The sequence below is a fragment of the Eubalaena glacialis genome, chromosome 10 (assembly GCF_028564815.1).
Source record: "Eubalaena glacialis isolate mEubGla1 chromosome 10, mEubGla1.1.hap2.+ XY, whole genome shotgun sequence".
NCBI lineage: Eukaryota > Metazoa > Chordata > Mammalia > Artiodactyla > Balaenidae > Eubalaena > Eubalaena glacialis.
In genome coordinates, this window is record NC_083725.1 from 68,194,323 (window position 1) to 68,215,569 (window position 21,247).

A 21,247-nucleotide genomic window follows, 5' to 3' on the forward strand; every position below is an offset into this window, starting at 1 on the left:
GTTGATAGACATTTTGGTTATTTCTATTTGGGAGCTATTATGGATAAAGCTGCTGTGAACATTTTTTACACATCTTTTGGTGGACATAAGCACTTGCTTCTGTTGGGTATATACCCAGGAGTGGAATTGCCGAGCCGCAGAGTGTAAAAGTTTGTTTAGCATTAGTGGATACTGCCAAATACTTTTCCAATGGGGTTGTAGCAGTTTTCAATCCCATATTAATGTAAGAGATTTCCAGTTATTCCATATCCTCACAAATACTTGGTACCATCAGTCTTTTTCATTTTACTGGTTTTGGTAGATAGGTAGTGATATCTCATTGTGGTTTCGATTTGCATTTCTCAAGTGACTAATGATGTTGAGTACCTTTTTATATGTTTATTGGTCACTTTGATATCCTCTTTTGGAAGTGCTTATTCGCCTCTTGCCTGTATTTAAATTGGGTTGTGTATCCTTTTTGTTGTTGTTGTTGATTTGAGTCCTTTATGTATCCTGGATACAAGTTCCTGGTAGATCCGTATATCACAAAAATCTTTTCTCAGTCTGTGGCTTGCTTTTTCATATTACTGGTGAATTTTGGTGAACAGAAGTTCTTAATTTTAATGAAATCCAATTCATCAATCTTTATAGTTAGTGCTTTCTATTTCCTGATCAAGACTTTTTTGCGTGTCTCAAGCCATGAAGATATTTTTCTATATTTCCTTCTAGAAGCTTGATTATTTTAGTTTTTACATTTGGTCTATGTTCTATCTAGAATTAATTTTTGTATATAGTGTGAGGTAGAGTCAAAGTTAACTCTTTTATATGGATATCTGATTGACCCAGCACCATTTGTTGAAAAGACTATATCATTTTCCCCACTGAGTTGTTGGGGAGGCATTGTGGTAAGGTGGGTGACAGTGTATGTATCTAAACGACTGTAGCTTTGTAACAAGTTTTGACAACTGACGGTGAAATTCTACAGCTGTGATGTTATTCTTCAAAATTGCTACAGGTATTGTAAGACCTTTGCATACAAACAGTATGCAAATTCTATGCAAATTTTAGAATCAGTTTATCAACTTCCAAACAAAATCCTGCTGGGATTTTGATTGGAATTGCATTGAACCTACAGACCAATTTGGAGAGAATTGCCTCATTAAAATAATATATCCTACCATTTTTTAGATCTTTTAAAATTCTTCTCAGCAATGCTTTGTAGGCTTCAATGGCAAGGTTATGCATATCTTTCATTAGATTTATTCCTAGGTATTTGGTCTACTTTATGCTATCATCAATGGTATTGCTTTTTTATATTTCATTTCCAATATTGAACATGTATCCAGTAACCTTTCTAAATTCACTTATCACTTTTAGTCATTTGCAGTTTCTTTCGGATTATCTATGTTCACAATCATGATGTTTACAGATAATGACCATTTCATTTATTCTCTACCAATCTTATGCCTTTTATGCCTTTTTATTTCTTTATTTCACTGGCTAAGACTTCTAGTAAGATGTTGAGAGAAGTGGTGATAGTGAACATCCTTGTGTTGTTCCCAACCTCAGGGGGAAACTGTCCAGTATTTCAAAATTATGAGTTAGCTGTAGATATTTTTGTAAATGCCTTTTATCAGATTAAAGAAATTTCTTTGTTTTCCTAGTTTGCTGACAGTTTTTATTACGCATGGGTATTGAATTTTGTCAAATGCTTTTTCTGCATCTATTGAGACAATCATGTGATTTTTCTTTAATCTATTAATATGGTTCATTACACTGATTTTTTTTAAGTTCAGTTAATATCTGTCACCATACCTAGTTACAAAAAAATTTTTTTCATATAATGAGAACTTTCAAGATCCACTCTCCTAGCTACTTTCAAGTACACAATACAGTATTGTTAACTATAGTCACCGCGCTGTATTCATTACATTCCCATATATAACTGGGAATTTGTACCTGTTCACCCCCTTCACCCATTTCGCCCACCCCCCACCCCCTGCCTCAGGCAGCCACCAGTCTGTTCTTTATATCCATGAGCTCAATTTTTTTGTTTTGGTTTGGGTTGGTTTTTGTGTTTTTCTTTAGATTCCACATTTAAGGGAGATCATATGGTATTTATCTTTTTCTGTCTGGCTTATTTCACTTTACATAATGCCTTCAGGGCATAACCATGTTGTTGCAAATGGCAAGGTATCATTCTCTTTTATGGCTGAATAATTTACATATGTGTGTGTGTGTACATATATATAAAATTACATTTTCCTTATCCATTCGTCCATCGATGGACATTTAGGTTGTTTCCATGTCTTGGCTATTGTAAATGCTGCAATGAACATAAGGGTGCATTTTATTTTCTTTGGGTAAATACCCAGAAGTGGAACTTCTGGACCATATTGTAGTTCTGTTTTCAGTTTTTTTGATGAACCTCCATACTGTTTTCCATAATAGCCGCACCAATTTACATTCCCACCAACACTGCATGGGGGTTCCCTTTTCTCCACATCCTCGCCAACACTTGTTATTTCTTTTCTTTTTGATAACAGCCATTCTAACAGGTGTGAGGTAATATCTCATTGTGGTTTTGATTTGCTTCTCCTTGATGATTAGTGATGTTGAGCATATTTTCATGTACCTGTCGGCCATTTGCATGTCTTCTTTGGAAAGATGTCTATTCATATCCTCTTGATTGTTTTTTTGCTATTGAGTTTTCTGAGTTTTTTAAAAATATATTTTTGGATAGTAACCCCTTGTCCAGATATAGAATTTAAAAATATGTTCTTCCATACAGTAGGTTGTCTTTTCATTTTGCTGATGGTTCCCTTTGCTGTGCAAAAGCTTTTTAGTTTGATATAATCCCACCTGTTTATTTTATATCAATTTTTGAATGTTGAACCAGCCTTGCATTCCCAGGATAAACCCCACTTGGTCATGATTTAACTTGCTGTTTGATATTTTGTCAAGGATTTTAAAATCTATGTTCAGGAGATATGTGGGTATATTATTTTCTTTTGTTATAATGTTCTTGTCAGGATTTACAATCAAAGTTATGTTTGCCTCATAAAATGCGTTTGGAGAAATAGTCACTGTTTTTCTGTTGCTTGGGAAAGTTTGTATAAGATTGAGATTATATATCTTCCTTAAATTTTGGAAGAATTCACCATGAAGCCATCTGAGCCTGGGCTTTCCTTTGTGGGAAAAGGTTGGAATTATTAAAATTCAGAAGCTTGGAAGAGAAGCCCTTTAGAGCTTGGCTGCTGGTGTCCCTGAGCTCAGAGGGGCCTCATGGAGCTGAGACCCCAAATCTCTGCAAGGAGGAGACTGACTGGCTGCTGCTGGTATCCCTGAAGCTGGTTTATAAAGGTTGGAATACTGCAAACTGGATTCAGCTGCTGCTGGGGAGAGACTTGCTGAAGCTGGGATGAAGTGACATTACTCCAGCGACATTCATATCACCAGCAGTTGGGAAACCCATGGGAAGCAGACTGGTGGAAGCAAGCCTCTTCTTCCTCTTCCAGCTTTGCAGTCTCCCTCTAGCCCCAACCCCTATTGTCAGAGTCTAACAGGAAAGCAGCTGGCAAAGCAGAAAAATGGTTTTCAGAACCCCAGCTCCAACATCCCAAAGCAGAATAGAGAAGGGTGGGTTTGGAAGTAAAAAATAATAGCTTAATAATTGGCACAATTATGTTATTCAGATTTTCCCCAAGATTATTTTTGTGTCTACTTGGTTTGCTAACTTTGGAAACAGGTATATTAAAGTCTCTTACCACTATTTTGGGTTTGTCAGTATCTCCTATGTTTCTGGCGCTTTTTATTATTAAATTGGTTCAGTTCCATTATGAGGATCATGACTATTACCTAGTACATTGTATCTTTTAATCACTGTAAAATACTCCACCTTATCTTAATACTTTCAGCCTCAGCCTGGGCCTCCATTTTGTTTGATATGAACACTTATTTTGGAATATCTCAAAAACACTATAACCCTCCTATTTTCCCCAATATGGGTCTTTTTCTTTTAATAGAAGAATTTAACTCACATTGTGATTATTAATGTTTTGATTTATTTCTATCATCAGTAGTGTATATTTTCTTTTTTTAAATGTTTAATATATATTCTTTTTTTTTCCTTTTTTAAATTAAAATATAGTTGATTTACAATATTGTATTAGTTTCAGGTGTACATCAGAGTGATTCGGTTATACATATATATGTATATATATTCTTTTTTCCCGATTCTTTTCCATTTTAGTTTATTACAAGATAGTGAAAATAGTTCCCTGTGCTATACAGTAAATCCTTGTTGTTTATCTACTTTATATATAGTGGTATGCATCTGTTAATCTCATACTCCCAATTATGCCTCTCCCTTCTTCCCCTTTGGTAACCATGAGTTTGTTTTCTATATCTTTGAGTCTGTTTCTGTTTTGTAAATAAGTTCATTTGTACTATTTTTTAGGTTCCACATATAAGTGATATCATATATTTGTCTTTCTCTGTCTGACTTACTTCACTTAGTATAATCTGTAGGTCCGTGCGTGTTGCTGCAAATGGCATTATTTCATTCTTTTATATGGCTGAGTAGTATTCTATTTGTGTGTATCACATCTTCTTTATCCATTCATCTGTTTATGGACACTTAGGTTGCTTCCATGTCATGGCTATTGTAAATAGTGCTGCTATGAACATTGAGGGTGCATGTTTCACTTTGAATTAGAGTTTTCATCTTTTCTGGATATATGCCCAAGAGCGGGATTGCTGGATCATATGGTAACTCCATTTTTAGTTTTTTAAGGAACCTCCATACTGTTTTCCGTAGTGGCTGCACCAATTTACATTCCCACCAACAGTGTACAAGGGTTCCCTTTTCTCCACATCTGCTCCAGCATTTATTATTTGTAGACTTTTAGATGATGGCCCTTCTGATTGGTGTGAGGTGATACCTCATTGTAGTTTTGATTTGCATTTCTCTAATAATTAGCAACGTTGAACATCTTTTCATGTGCCTGTTGGCCACCTGTATGTCCTCTGCTTTTTCATTTTTCTTGTATATCTCAGACTCTATGAATTTAGGAGAAACAGTTATCTACTGTGGTCTTGAAGGGCTGTTTTCACGTGGGAGCATCCCTGTGTAGCCTGCTTGTGTCCAGTATTTTTGGTACGAGGGCTGTGTTTAGTATGGATGCCTGCCACGTCTTTCCTAAAGGTCTGCTGGCCTTTGTCCCCTTGATAGAGGGGGTGCGTTTGGTGTTGTGGTGACCAGAGCCTGCACTGGATATTAGGCGGGGCCTCCTCTTTGCTTTTTGGTTGTCTCAGCCCTGTTGGGGGCAGGGTCTGCTCCCCAGCTGTTGGAGTAGAAGCCCCCAGATCCGGTTCTAAGCTGTGGTGTGAGGTAAGCGGGACTGGAGCACTCCTACTGGGAAAAGAGCCACTGGGTGTTCTTCCCTAGGAGCTGTCTGCCAGAACGTGTGACTCTATGATGCCACCTGCCACCCGGTGTGAGTGCCCACAGAGGTCACTGTTGCTGGCATTGTCCTGGGTGGTCGCCTCTGCTTAGGAGCTCTGGTATTCAGCTCTGAGGTCCCTTAGGCACGCATGTGCTCTCACAAAGCCACTGGCGCATAAACCTGCAGGAACTGTGTCCCCTAAGCCCACAGATAGTCAGCTCAGATGGCCCTCAGGCCTGTGTGTGCAGTTCTGGCCCCCAAGTCCGCCAGTGAGAACCCACCAGAGCTGCATCCTGGGCGCCAGCAGTGGGATTGCCGGTAATCAGCTCAGACATCCCTCAGGCGTGCATCTGCCCATGGGCCCACCAAGTGCACAGAACCTGCGGCGACCAGAGCCACACCTGCTGTGAGCACGCTGACAATAAGGCTGCTATGGTGGACCCATGCCCCTCCTTTCCCGTGTTGACAGTGGGGCTCCTCTGCTGGACTCACGCTCTGTCCTGCATGTGCCCCCAGTTGCGGGCTGGGCCATGCTCCAGGTGCTTCGGGCTGTCTCCGCACAGCCAATTCCCAGGGTCTGTTCTCTGAAGCCCAAGTTTCAGCACCCAATACGCACACACCAGCAGGCGCGTGTCTCGGGCTGGGAAATGCAGCAGCGTGGCCAGGACCATCTGTGCTGGTCAGTCTCTACACTGTGGGGCTGCTGGCCAGCTCCCACAGTCTCCTCTCGGGCCTCTGAATCTCCTTGTCTGTCCTGGCGGACCTCCCAACTGGTGAAGGAGGTTCCCAGGGTAAGAGAAGCTTTCCTCTTTCACAGCTCCCTCCCAAGCGTGCAGGTCCCATCCCAATTCCTCTTCTTCTCCCATTTCCCTTCCTCCTACCTGGTTACATGGGGATGTTTCCTGCAGCTTTGGTTGTATGAGATCTTCTGCCAGCTTTTAGTAGGTATTCTGTGAGAACTGCTGTGGGAGGAGGTGAGCTCCACGTCCCTCTGCTGCACCATCTTGATTTCCTTCTCCATATGTTTTCTATTTACCATGTTTTTTTCCTTCTTTTGTGCCTCCTGTGAGCACTGAATGAGTTTTCTTTTAATTCTACTTTTTCTCTAGTTGTTTAAAGTTATACATCTCATTTCCATTTCAATAGTTACCCTAGACCTTTTAATCCACATATTTAAACTCACCTTTGTCTATCAATACCTAGAATCAACCAAATCCAAGTGTTATTCTTTAATAAGAAAAAAATCTTAATATGTGTTTACCTACTCCACCCTACCCCATCACTTCCCATAAAGTAATAAACACTAATAATGATTTGAGTGGTTTTAATTTTTTTAAATTATGCATCGACAATTACACTGAGAGATTGAACTCTTAGTTTTACTTACTTCTGTACTCACCACGGCTGCTCAGATCTCAGATCTTCCTCCTTCTTACATGCCCTATTGTGTGTCTGTGTATAACTTAGGAGCAGAGAGTTGATTTAATAATAAAACTCAGGTTATTAGCACTTTAACCGTTAGTCTTTGTAAAGCTCCTCTTGCCCTATTTTATTTTTTCTCCTTCATTCTTATTCCCTACCCCCATTTCCCATTTTCATGTAAGTATCTGGTTTTTTTTGCTGGGTATATTTTCCTGGATATATGGATGTATCTTGTAAAGTATATATTATTTTGTGTGTAATGTGTTTTCAGTTTATATAATGGTAATATGCTGTTGAGCTCATTCTGTTACTTAAGTTTTTTCACTCAGCACTGTTTTTAAGATTGTTCTTATTGCTGTATGCCCATCCAGTTCTTTCCTTTTATCTAATGCATAATATTCCACACTATGCTCTAACCACACTTTAATTCGTCTATTCCCTTGCTAATGGACACCTAGGTTGCCTACCTTGTGTATGTTTCTTGCATATACCTCTGTGCCAGAGTTCTTCTGGAATATTTACCTAGGAGTGATTTTGTTGGATCACAGAATATATGCATATGTAGTTTAAATAAGTGCCACCTGATTGTTCTTCAAAATGGTGGCTCTAGTGTACACTCACACCAGTAGTACATCAGGGTTCCTGTTTCCTTACAACCTTGCCTGCACTTGATATTCCGCAACTTTTTAATTGTTCTAAGTTTTGTTATTTTGTAGGTATAAAGTGATATTTCATTGTTTTAATTTCCATTTTTCTAAATATTTGTGATGTTAAGTATTTCTTCATTTACTTAGCCATTTGGTTTTCAACTTTTATGAATTGCTATTTCATATCCCTTGATAGTTTTACTATTTTCAATTTCTTCTTTTATTCTGTCATCACCTGTCTGTTTACTTCATCTGTAATGGTAGAGATGACATTTTGAAGAGAAGTTCTTAATTTTGATTTACCTAAATGTATTAGTTTGCTAAGACTGCCGTAACAGAATACCATAGGCTATTTGTTTTAAACAACAGATATTTATTTTCTCACGGTTCTGGAGGCTAGAAGTCCAAGATCAAGGTGTTGTCAGATTTGGTTTCTTTTGAGGGCTTTCTTCTTGGCTTATAGAAGGCTACCTTCTAGCTGTATCCTCATTTGGTCATCCCTCTGTCTGAATTGTCTATGTCCTAATCTCCTCTTCTTACAAGGAGACCTTTCGTATTGAATTAGGGCTATCCTAATGACCTTATTAACCTTAATTACCTCTTTAAAGGCACTGTTTCCAAATACAGTCACATTCTGTGGTACTAGGGGTTAGGACTTCAACATATGAATTGGGGGGAACGACACAGTTCAGTCCATCACACCAAATCTATACAATTTTATCTTATGGTTTATGCCTTTGGGTTCTTGTTTGAGAAGTATCTCCCTTTCTCATAGTCACAAAGATAGTTTCCTATTCTGTATTGCTTTTCATTTTGCTGTTTGAATGATTCTTTCAAAGAGGGTTTGCATAGAGTAGATTTTTCTCAGCCCATGAAATATCCAAAATTACCTTTATTTTGTTATCATACTTGAATGCTAGTTTGCTGAATAGCGAACTCTAGCCTTAAAATAATTTTTACTGAAAACTTTGAAGATATTACTCCATTGCCTTCTAAATCCATTGCTGCCAATGAGAAGTCTGACACCAATCTGATTCCCATCCCTTTGTAGGAAACCTATTTTTGCTCCCTGGAATCTCTTAAGATTTCCCTTTTTTCCTTTGGAAATTTGACTAAGATGCATCTGGGTGTGCAGTTCTTTTTTGTTTATCCTGTTAGATACTTTGTATTCTTTCCAAGATGGTTTCCATCATCTTGGAAAATTTTTCTTTCTTATCCCCTTTCCATTCTCCATTTTATGAATTAGCTCTTCAAATGGGTCTTTTCTTCTGTACAACACATTTATTAAATCTTTTATTTGATTATCATACTTTAAAATTACAAAATTATTAATAGTTTCTCTTCCATAATGACTGATTTTGTTCTAGAATGAAATAGCCTTTTGAATTCCTTAGAGGACACTAATTATTCTATTTAAAGTTCTTATTCTTTTGGTTAAATTTTGGTTTTTTCAGATGCTAGTTCTTCTTTTATATTTCATAACTTTCTTTCATATTGTTAATTTTCCTCAGACATTAGGAAGTGCTTGATTGTGCATCTTTCTCTTGAACAGTCTCCAGTCTGAAACTTAAGAATGCACGTTCTGGTTTCTGGAGTTGCTTCCTGTAATTTTGGGGAGGGCCAGGACATGAGTTTGGATAGAGTGCACCTCAGTTCATCTTTCTAGATATGGGGGCTCTCTAGCTGCCCAGAAGATCACTGCTTAGCACCTACACTTGTGACCACGGCCCATCTTTCAGCTAACTCCTACTTTGTTCTTTGCACAAACCTTTCCCAAATTCCTTTCAGACCCTTGTCATAGGAGTTGTTTATGCCATGTGTTGTTCCACCCATACTATTGCTTATTTCATTTTAATGTAACCTTCTCAGCATAATATCATTAACATGTGGAAGGGATCCCATTAGTCAGGGCAAAGGTGAGCGGTCCCTGCACAGGATCCAGTCCCAGCAGATGCTTTGCTTTATTAGGTTGAACTGAGCTCTCTATTGGCTCATCTTCGTCTGATGATCCCAAGAATGAAATCACTCTGCAGCCTCCTCCTTAGTTACTTATCTCTCCTGAATTCACTGTCTTAACACACTCTATTTGTACTAATATAACAAATAGTATTTTCAAATCCTCTGACAGACTATCTTTTTTTTTTTTAATTTTATTTATTTATTTACTTATGGCTGTGTTGGGTCTTCGTTTCTGTGCGAGGGCTTTCTCCAGTTGTGGCAAGTGGGGGCCACTCTTCATCGCAGTGCGCGGGCCTCTCACTATCGCGGCCTCTCTTGTTGCGGAGCACAGGCTCCAGACGCGCAGGCTCAGTAATTGTGGCTCACGGGCCCAGCTGCTCCGTGGCATGTGGGATCTTCCGGGACCAGGGCTCGAACCCATGTCCCCTGCATTGGCAGGCGGATTCTTAACCACTGCGCCACCAGGGAAGACCCCCAGACTATCTTTTATATACATTTTTCTCTTCTAAGACAGTTGGTTTGCCTTCTGACCGATACTGACTGCCCAGTAGTTCTGAGGCTCGAAAGAGCTTGCATGTTGCAAAGTCAGGAAGAAGGTCAGTGTGGCTGAAATATAGTGAGTGAGGGGCAGGGTAGCATGAGATAAGATTAGAGAAGTAGGCAGGGGCCAGATCAGGCAGGACCTCAAAAGCCTGGCCAAGGAGTTTGAATTTTTTTCTAAGCGCAAAGGGCTTATTACCTGACACATGTCGCAGCTGTTCCTCTTCCCAGTTAGCACTGAAGCTCAGGACCAATGAGTACTCCCTCTAGGAGGTACCCTGCTGCATACAATGGGTGGTAGACCCAGACCCTGGCCTGTCTGGGGGTCAGTTAGTACTCTCACCAACCTTCATTCTGTTTCTCTTTTATTTCAGAGGTTGTGTTCTCATCTTATCCTGGATTTTCAACCTCAGAGGTAGGAACTGCCTACTTTATATTTGCATCCTTGAGTCAGAACATTAATTTTAATAAACAAAAATAGGTTAATGGAGCCATGAGAGACATTTACATATATAACACTGAGGAGGCGCATTCACTGAACCGACCATGTTCCAGGCACTATGCTGGCCTATGGAGATGCAGCAGCGGACTCAACAGACAGGTCCCAGACCTCACACTGCCCACAGACTAGCTTCCACTGTTCTCAGATGCTGTTCAGTAGTAATGGTTGCTGCCTCAAGTGATCAAGCTGGCACTGAAGTGAGGCTGCCACCAGGATGAAGCCCAATAGCTCCCTAACAAGAGCCCCCGCCCCAAAGCTAGAGTGAAAAAGAAAAACAAAAAAAAAAACCCAAAGCTAGAGTGATCCTGGCCAAACACACCACCATCCGGGGTCTAATCCTTGGTGTCACAGGCCTAGACACTTGATTTTTGTCAGCACAGAAAATTGTCTTTTCTCTCAGGGTAGATGCTCACTAAGCAAGCTCACAAAGACTGACACGGTAACTGAAAATTTATTTATTTATTCATTTATTCATTCATTCATTTATAGTAAGAAGTACCACTATACAGTTAGCCAACCTGCATCCTTGGGACGCGACTCAGTATACCTCCTCCCCACACATACAACTGGGTGAGAAATTATATCAATTGCTATATTATTGCCACTTAACAAACCAACACAATTGTTGACTTCAAACAATAGCAATTTATTATTTCTCACAATTATTTGGGTTGGTTAGGTGGTTCTATTGGTGTTTAGCCAGGGCACATGCCTGCAGCTGGCTGGTTAGCTGGGAGCTGGACTCATGGACAGCTGGCACGGCTTGGCATCTTTTGTTGTCTTTTCATCCTGGACTTCTTTACAGCCTGGTGGCATCAGGGTTCCAAGAGAGCAAGGCTCTGAAATTCAAACAATGGCATTTTCTGTTGATCAAAGCGAGTCATAAGGCCAGTATACTCCTGCAGTACAATTCTGATGCTAGTCACCTGGAATTAGCATGCGTCCCACAAGTTAAGGGCACAGTCCCCAATAAGACTGCCCTCACTTTAGACACTAGCTGCAAGTTTGGGGGCGCCCAGGCTACTTGACCTACTGGCAATAAATTCTAAAGTTCCAGTGATCCCCTCAGGTTCAATAATTTGCTAGAATGACTCATAGAACTCAGGAGAGCACTATACTTACAATCACAGTTTGACTATAAAGGATACAAATCAGGACGAGCCAAATAAAAAGACACATAATGAGGGCTGGGAGGGTTCAAAACGCAAAGCCTCTTTGCCCTCTTACTGTGGAATGAGAGTGTGTCACCCTCCCAGCACATCTGATGTGTTCACCAACCAGGAAGCTCACTTGAGCCTCAGTGTCCAGAGCTTTCATTGGAGTTTCATTACATAGCCACGATTGATCGAACCATTGGCCACATGATTGAACTCAGTTTCTAGCCCCTCTCCCTTCCCCAGAGGTCAGGCTGGCTCAAACTCCAATCCTCTGATCACGTGGTTGTCTTTATAGTATGACCAGCCGCCATACTAAGTCATCTCATTAGCGTGAACTCAGGTATGATCCAAGGGTCATGCATAACAAAGACATTCCTATCACTCAGGAGATTCCAAGGGTTTTAGAAGGTCAGTGCCAAGAACCCAGGACAAAGACCAGACAAATTCTTTATTATACAGCAGCCAGTCTAGTTTCAAGGGATTAGAGATACAGACTCCACGTCTGAATGGGAGGAGCAGCAAGGTCACACAAGGGCATGCATAAGGGATAGAGGGGCTTATGGCCACAGAATTAGGTTGCTTAGTGCTCAGATCCCAACTGTGTGGCATCTGAGAATGTAGAGAGTGAGTTGAATGGTTGAAACTTTTAGCGGCCTCTCTATCAATGTCAGATACATCCCCCTCTAAGACAGGGCCCTTTCTGTCCCCAGCAGAGCCAGTCATGCCCTCAGATCAGGACATTCCTGCCCCTGGACAGGGCTAGATAACCCCCAAGCCTGTCTGGCTTTTTCTTCTCTGTGCTCCAGTCTGACTTGCCCCCTTTGGCTCACACAGCCTCGCTCCAGGTAGGGAATTGCACAGTTGAGGAGATACCTTACCAGACTGCCGCCACATTCCACTCAGCCTCTTGGAGATTGCATTCAGATTTTCTTGAGAGGAGAGTTCCCAAGCACCATCACTGGTTTCTGTTTTACTGTCACCCATGACTCATCCGTCTCACTTGTGGCTGTACAAGTTGGACCCCAGGAGGGGACAAAAATACTTGGCCAATAGTAGGTGCTCCAGGGACTTCCCCAGCGGTCCAGTGGTTAAGACTCTGCCTTCCAGTGCAGGAGGCGTGGGTTCGATCCCTGGTCGGGGAACTAAGATCCCACATGCCGTGGGGTGCGGCCAAAAATTTAAAAATAAATAAATAAAAAATAAATAAAAAGGGATTGCTGTAAAAAAAAAAAAAGTAGGTGCTCCACAAATGGTCATTGAATGAGCAAAGGAAATTTAAGTGACTTGCTCGAGATTACACAGCAATTAATGGAACTTAGATGTATCTAGTTCATCTGAACCCAGTCATTAGCCCAGCATCTACCCTGTGATGTCCTTTGGCTCCATCTAACTCAAGGAATCAGTGAGTGAACTGAGTTTGGCATGGTTAATCCAGCGACTTCCATTTTCTACTTGATCAAACATGTTGACCCTAAGGCAGGCTGAGTTGTGCTGAGAGACCATGACGCTGCAAGTGAGCCAGATGCACTGGCCACACCCAGGCCCCACAGCCTGCCTGAAATCGTCCAGGACTTAGCTGTTGTTTTATTTCGGAACGAAGAGCCTCCACTGTAGGATGTGGACTAGCCCATCAGAGCAGGTGTTCAAGGCTCAGGTCACTCCTGCTCCATCTCCTCACTAGGAAAAGTCCCCTTAACAATGCAAGCCCTGCCCTTTCACCTTCTGGAGAAACTTTAACCCAACTGTATAGAGGGGCAAGTTCAAGGTAAGCCGCTATAGGGCAGAAAGTGGGAGGTGAGAGCAAAGAGCCTCAGCAGCAGTACACTGCTGTATTGTACTTCGGCTTCGGAGAACTTGAAACTGGAAGTTTGGGTACCAGCGAACTAGCTCACCATGTGACATAGGAAGCTTGGAGCTAGAACTCTGGGCCCTTGGTGACATCCCCCCTTATGACCCTGGATGTCTCTTTTGACCCAGCCTCTCTAGAATGGTCATTCTTTCCACCACACTCCCTAGGAAGGGTCTGTTGGCCCACTTCTTATCACCAGGGCACTTTGACTTTGACTTTCTTTTCCTTCTAAGACAACCAAGGTATGTGCACTTCCTCCCATATTCGAGACTCTTCCCGTGAAGTCACTGAAGGCGAGGAACCAGATGCTGGCCCTGCCTTTCCCAGAGCTGAGGTACCTTAGCCTGGCCTACAACAAGGTGACTCTCTGCTTCTCTACCTCTTTCCTCAGGGGCACAGACGGGAGGGTGGGGTGTGAGCTGCTCTGGCCTGAAAGCCAACCCTCCCGTTCCCGGCATCAACAGTATGCAGGCTCAGGAACTCTCAGGGTGGGGAGAAGCAGAGGGCATGCAGGCCAAGGCAGGAGTCCATCCATTCAGTCACAGATATTGATTTAGCACTTAACATGTGCCAGGCTCTGTGCTAGGCACTGGGGATACAGCTGTGCAAAGAAAGATTCAGCCTCTGAATCTGAAGACTGATACTGGACAAATAATCACAATATAAGACTGCTCAGTGTTATGAAGACATGCACAGTGCTATGAAGTATGTGACAGGGCAGGGGGTCTCACCTAATATTTGGGATCAGGGAAGGTTCTCCACAGAGTGGTGTTTAAGCTGAGATGGGAATCAGTGAGTTTAGTGAGGTGAAGAGTGAGGGTAGAGTGAAGTGAGAAATGTTCTAGCCTAAGGGAACAGCAGATGTAAAGTGCATGGGACAGATTTAACATGTGTTTCCTTAACATGTTTTATGTTAACGTATTTTTCCAACAGCCATGTCCTATAAAACTTCCAGTAAACCCCACTAATTGAGCCCTACTCAGGTGTGAAGTGCAGGCAACTTTTAAGGTACTCTGCTTACATTCCATCTGAGGCAAGTGATTAGTACAACCAAACTTCCCCAGTGTTTTCTTCTAAGAGTTATAATTTTAGCTGTAACATTTAGGTCTTTGATCCATTTTGAGTTAATCTTTATATATGGTGTGAGATAGGGGTCCGGCTTCATTCTTTTGTATGTGGTTATGCAGTTTTCTCAACACCATTTATTTATTTTTTTAAATAAATTTATTTATATTTGGCTGCATTGGATCTTCGTTGCTGTGCGCGGGCTTTCTCTAGTGGCAGCGAGCGGGGGCAACTCTTTGTTGTGGCGCACGGGCTTCTCATTGCAGTGGCTTCTCTTGTTGCAGAGCATGGGTTCTAGGCACGCGGGCTTCAGTAGTTGTGGCTTGCAGGCTCTAGAGCGCAGGCTCAGTAGTTGTGGCGCACGGGGTTAGTTGCTCCACAGCATGTGGGATCTTCCCGGACCAGGGCTCAAACCCGTGTCCCTTGCATTGACAGGCAGATTCTTAACCACTGCACCACCAGGGAAGTCCTTCAACACCATTTATTGAAAAGACTGTTCTTTCCCCATTGAGTGGTCTGCTCACCCTTGTTGAAAATCAGTGGATCATAGATGTATTATGGGTCCTCCTTTCATTCTTGAAACTGGTAATTTGTGTCTTTTATTTTATTGATCCAAAATAGTTAGAAGTTATCCCTTTTATTGACTTTTTTTTTAAAAAACACTAAGCTAGGTGCTGGTTTCTTTGGATTTCTCTATAGTCTGTTTTCCATTTCATTGATTTCTGCTCATAACTTTATTTCTGTCCTACTCACAATGAGCTTAATTGGCTCTTCTTTTTCTAGATTCATAAATAGTATAATACTAGATCATTGATTTAGACCTTTCTTCTTTTTAATATAAGCATGTACAGCTATAAATATCTTCTTTAAGCACTGTTGGAGCTGCGTCCTATAAATTGTGTTTTGATTTTCATTCAATTAAAATATTTTTATTTTTTTGTGATTTCTTCTTTGACCCTTGGGTTGCTTAGAAGTGAGTTGTTTTATTTCCAAATACATGGGGATCTTCTAGATAACTTTTATTTGTTGAGTTCTAATTTAATTCTGTTGTGGTCAGATAACATAATCTGTAAGATTTCATTCTTCTGAAATTTATTTAAACTTATTTTATGGTCCACCCTATATTCTAGCTTGGTGAACGTTCTGTGTGCACTTAGGAAAAAAATGTATATTCTGCAGTTTTGGGGGATAGTGTTCTATAAACATCAACTAAGTTAAGGTGGTTGGTGGTGTCACTCAGATCTTTTATGTACTATTGTTTTATTTGTTCTGTTAATTATTGAGAGCAGTATGCTAAAATCTCCAGCCATGATTGTGGATTTGTTTATTTCTCCCTTTAGTTCTGTCAGTTTTTGCTGCATGTATTTTGAAGCTCTACTCTCGGGTACATATTCCTTTAGAATTTTTATATCTATTTGATGTGTTTATCCTTTTGTTATTATGACTTGTCTTCCTTTGCCTCTAATAATACTCCTTGTTTTAATGTCTATTTTGTCTGATTTTAGTATAGATGCACAGCTCTCTTATGCTTACTGTTTGCATGGTGTATCGTTCTTTCCTTTTACTCTCAACCTACTTATAGCTTTGTATTTAAAGTGTATCTCACTGAGACAGCATATAGTTGGTTCTTGCTGGGATGCTGCAGCATTTTCTCAGCATTCCTGCTCTATCCTCATCTTGCAGCCTTTTCTGTGTTCCTAAACCTCAGAGGGTTTATCTCCACACTCTTGTTCCTCCCCCAGCAGTGACTGCTTTTGCTTGTTACTTAGTGCTTGCTAGTCTGGTGGTAGGGTGTCAGTGGGAGGGCCCAACCCCTGTCTTAAGTAGGCCCTGGGTTCCTGTGTCTCAAGGATGGACCCTTCTCAGTGGTCCTACCCCTGTCCCAGCAGTAGGCGACTTCTAATGTAATGGGCCAGGTTGAATTCCTCCCCTACCCCAGGAGTAGCAGGTTTTAATTTTTTCTCTCCCCAGATGCAGGGGCCTGGGCCCAACAGGGTTTGCTGACCTTCCTCAGCAACTTAAGGCTTTTGTTCACTAGGGAGCAGGGTTGGCAGGGCTTCCTGCCTTTCCTACAATGGCAGCTGCTCTCCTCCTCCAGGCCTACACCCCAAGGAAGGCTTTCTCCAGTCTCCCTCACTGTGTCCAGTCTTTTGCCTACTAGTGGGCGTGAATTCCCCTTGTGTCTGCAGCTCTCAGGAGTTCTATTCTCCTACTGTAGCCCACACTTGGCCTTTAGCAATTCATTAAAAATTTTAGCTGACTTCTTCTTACATACTTAAATGGCACTCATCATCTCTTCCTCCCACGTTCTGCCACAGGTGAGCCAGGGTCCGTGTCCCATCCCTCCTTGGAGGTGCCCTACTTTCCTTATATTTCAGGCCACTTGATTGCCCCGAGACCTTAGCTCTCTGTTGGACTCAAGAAAAGTTGTGCAGGTGTAGGTTATTCAGTTTTTATATTGTTGTTAGGAGGCGAGCAGCAGTCTTTCCTTTTTTCTACATTTCACTTGAGTTTTTAAACATTTTTCCCCTTACATATATCTTTTTGTCTGTGATCAGTTGTCTACTGCCAGAATGTAGGTTCTTTTGAGAGCTGTGACTTTGTTTTGCTTACAACTATTTCATCATCTTTTCAAATAGCACCTGATACATGTTAGGTGCTCAGTATGTTTATGAGATGAATGAGTGATGTTCTGATCATGTCAAGGAGTACTCAGGCAACCTGTGTTGAAATTAATATTCAATTTATTAAAGTTAAAAATTTTAAAACCAGTTATGCCTTCAAACAGAACTTATATACATCTAGAATATTCACTTAGAAATCTAGTAATTTTTGTGCCAAAAGTAAAATAATCACTTTCACTCCACCTTTAACTAATATTTACTTACTTCATAAGTTTGACTATTAAGTTATATTCACCCTAACCCAATAAAAAATTGGGCAGAAATTTCAAGGTGTCATTGGAATCTGAATTTATTTCCAGGGGCATTAAACTCACCTTATAAGGAACAGGCTAACCTGATGGTCAAATTCTGCTTAAAATAATCAGCCAGAATCCTAAGCCCGTATCTTTCAGCTGGGACTTAATTTCACAGAAAATATGACACACGTGCCCTGAGTATCTTTCAACTTTCCACAAGTTTTTTTTTTATATAAATTTATTTATTTATATTTTTGGCTGCGTTGGGTCTTCCTTGCTGCCTGCGGTAGTTGCGGCGAGTGGGGGCTACTCTTCGTTGCGGTGCGTGGGCTTCTCATTGCGGTGGCTTCTTCTCTTGTTGTGGAGCACGGGCTCTAGGCGTGTGGGTTTCAGTAGTTGTGGCACGTGGGCTCAGTAGTTTTGGCTCACGGGCCCTAAGAGCGCAGGCTCAGTAGTTGTGGCGCACAGGCTTAGTTGCTCCGCGGCATGTGGGATCTTCCCAGACCAGGGCTCGAACCTGTGTCCCCTGCGTTGGCAGGTGGATTCTTAACCACTTCGCCATGAGGGAAGTCCCTCCACCAGTTTTAATTGTAACTTTCTTCAACTTTTTAGCTACCTGATTTGGATGGATGTAATTTTGCATCCTGACAAAATTAAATTCTCCATCCCCCATTTTGTGGTGACTGCTTCTTGACTACTTGATTTGCACAAAAGCGACTCTGCACCCTCTTTAACCATCATTATATAGTCATTTATCAACACATATTAGGTTTCTTCGTAGATTCATCTTCCTTCCCTCTTTTTCTACAGTCTAGATAAGAAGTCAGCAAAACTTTTTCTGTAAAAGAGCCAGATAGTAAATATATTACTCTGTCACAACTAGTCAACTCTGCCCTTGTAGCACAAAAGGCAATACATAAGTGAATGAGCATGGCAGTGTTCTAACGAAACCTTATTAAACAGATAGGGACCTATATTTTGGCCCACAGGCTCTATCTGCTGACCCTGGTTTTTGTATATTCTTTGGCTAAGAGTGATTCTTACATTTTTAAATGGTTGAAAGAATCAAAAGAAGAATAATACTTCATGACCCATGAAAATTATGTGAAATTCAAATTTCAGAGTCCATAAATAAAGTTTTGTTGGAAGAGTCACCACACTTATTTACTTATGAATTGTCTATGGCTGTTTTTGTGCTACAACAGCAAAGTTGAGTAGTTGCAACAGAGACCGTATGGCCTGCAAAGCCTAAAACATTTATTATCCGGCCTTTGACAGAAAAGGTTTGCTGACCCCTGGTCTAGATGATCAAATGTCAAAGTCCTTCAAGGCCTACTTTGAGTCCCTTTTCTCCTCTTACTCTGTGTTTTCTCCCGAGGCTGGCTTCACATACGCATTGCCCATGACCAATGCCTCACAAACTTATAACTCCTTTGTACCCGAGACCAGTGTATCTACTGTCTACTTGAATTTCTACTTGGAGGTCTAAAAGGCACCTCCAAAAACACATATCCAAAGTGAATTAATGATCTTATCAATTCAAAAATGGATGTTCTTCCACGATTCCATTTCGTAGTCAGTAGCTGAGTTACTTGAGCTATTGACTCCGTTCAGGTACTTGAGCCAAAACCTGGTTGTCGTCTTTGATACTTCTCTCTCGTGTACACCCCTCCTCCCCACCCATATCTAATCCAAGTCTTGTCAAATTTAAGTCTCCATATTTCTTTTTTTTATGGAATTATAGTTGATTTACAATATTGTGTTAGTTTCAGGTGTATAGCATAGTGATTCAATATTTTTGCAGATTATATTCCATTACAGGTTATTACAAGACTGAGTATAATTCCCTGTGCTGTACAGTATATCCTTGTTGCTTATCTATTTTATATATAATAGTTTATATTTCTTAATCCCATACCCCTAATTTGTCCTTCCCTGCTTCACTCTCTCCTTTGGTAACCACAAGTTTGTTTTCTGTATCTGTGAGTCTGTTTCTGTTTTGTATATACATTCATTTATATTATTTTTTAGATACCAATATAAGTGATATCATACAGCATTTGTCTTTCTCTGTCTAACTTATTTCACTAAACGTAATATTTTCTAGGTCTATCCATGTTGCTGCAAATGGCATTATTTCATTTTCTTTATAGCTGAGTAATAACACCAGTTTACATTCCCACCAATAGTATACGAGGGTTCCCTTTTCTCCACATCTTCTCCAACATTTGTTATTGGTAGACTTTTTTTTTTTAATATTTGTAAAATTTTATTTATTTATTTATTTTTGGCTGTGTTGGGTCTTCGTTGCTGCACGCAGGCTTTCTCTAGTTGCAGCGAGCAGGGGCTACTGTTCGTTGTGGTGTGTGGGCTTCTCATTGTGGTGGCTTCTCTTGTTGCAGAGCATGGGCTCTAGGCATGTGGGCTTCAGTAGTTGTGGCTCACTGGCTCTAGAGCGCAGGGTTAGTAGTTGTGGCGCACGGGCTTAGTTGCTCCACAGCATGTGGGGTCTTCCCAGACCAGGCTCGAACCTATGTCCCCTGCATTGGCGGGCAGATTCTTAACCACTGCGCCACCAGGGAAGTCCCATGGTAGACTTTTTGATGATAGCCATTCTGACAGATGTAAGGTGATATCTCATTGTGGTTTTGATTTGCATTACTCTATTAGCGATGTTGAGCATATTTCATGCGACTGTTGGCCATCTGTATGTCTTTGGAAAAATGTCTATTCAAATCTTCTGCCCACTTTTCAATTGTATTATTTGGGTTTTTTTGATAATGAGTTGTATGAGCTGTTTGTATGTTTTAGATATTAACCCCTTGTTAGTTGCATCATTTGCAAATATTTTCCCCCATTCCACAGATTGCCTTTTTGTTTTGTCAGTGGTTTCCTTTGCTATGCAGAAGCTTTTAAGTTTAATTAGGTCCCATCTGTTTATTTTTGCTCTTATTTCTTTTGCCTTAGGAAAGTGATGCAAGAAAATATTGCTATAGTTTATGTCAAAGAGTGTTCTATGTTCTCTTCTAGGACTTTTATGATTTCAGGTCTTACATTTAGGTGATTAAACCATTTTGAGTTTATTTTTGTATATGGTGTAAGAGAATGTTCTTTTTTTTTTTTTGGCCGCGCTGCGCAGCTTGTGGGATCTTAGTTCCCCAACCAGGGATTGAACCTGGGCTCTTGACAGTGAAAGCATGGAGTCCTAAACACTGGACTGCCAGGGAGTTCCCAAGAGAATGTTCTAATATATATATTTTTTTTACATGTAGCTGTCCAGTTTTCCCAGCACCACTTACTGAGGAGACTGTCTTTTTTCCATTTATATTCTTGCCTCCTTTGTCGTAGATTAATTGACCGTAGGTGTGTGGCTCTATTTCTCAGTTTTTTATTCTGTTCCATTGATGTATGTGTCTGTTTTTGTGTCAACACCATGCTGTTTTTGATTACTATAGCTTTATAGTATAGTCTGAAGTCTGGGAGGGTTATACGTCCAGCTTTGTTCTTTTTCCTCGGGACTGCTTTGGCAATTCTGGGTCTTTTGTGATTCCATATAAATTTTAGTATTATTTCTTCTAGTTCTCTAGAAGTAGTTCTAGTTCTCTAAAAAAGTAATGGGTATTTTGATAGGGATTGCATTAAATGTGTAGATTGCTTTGGGTAGTATGGCCATTTTAACAATATTAAAATCTTCCTATCCTCCAGCATGGGATATCTTTCCATTTCATTGAATCATCTTTAATTTCCTTCATCGATGTTT

General features: G+C 40.8%; 1 protein-coding gene across 3 annotated transcripts in view; it reads left to right on the forward strand.

The window, feature by feature from the left end:
- XRRA1 (X-ray radiation resistance associated 1) overlaps positions 1-21,247 on the forward strand; it is an 80,411-nt gene that overhangs the window by 40,455 nt on the left and 18,709 nt on the right. For 2 of the 3 annotated variants that reach the window (XM_061202865.1, XM_061202863.1), the window contains 2 exons: positions 10,369-10,409; positions 13,736-13,861. The exons of the other annotated variant lie outside the window; for it this stretch is intronic. In XM_061202865.1, the coding sequence (XP_061058848.1) occupies positions 10,369-10,409; positions 13,736-13,861 (167 nt within the window). The remainder of the gene's footprint in view (positions 1-10,368; positions 10,410-13,735; positions 13,862-21,247) is intronic. 3 annotated transcript variants of the gene reach the window in all.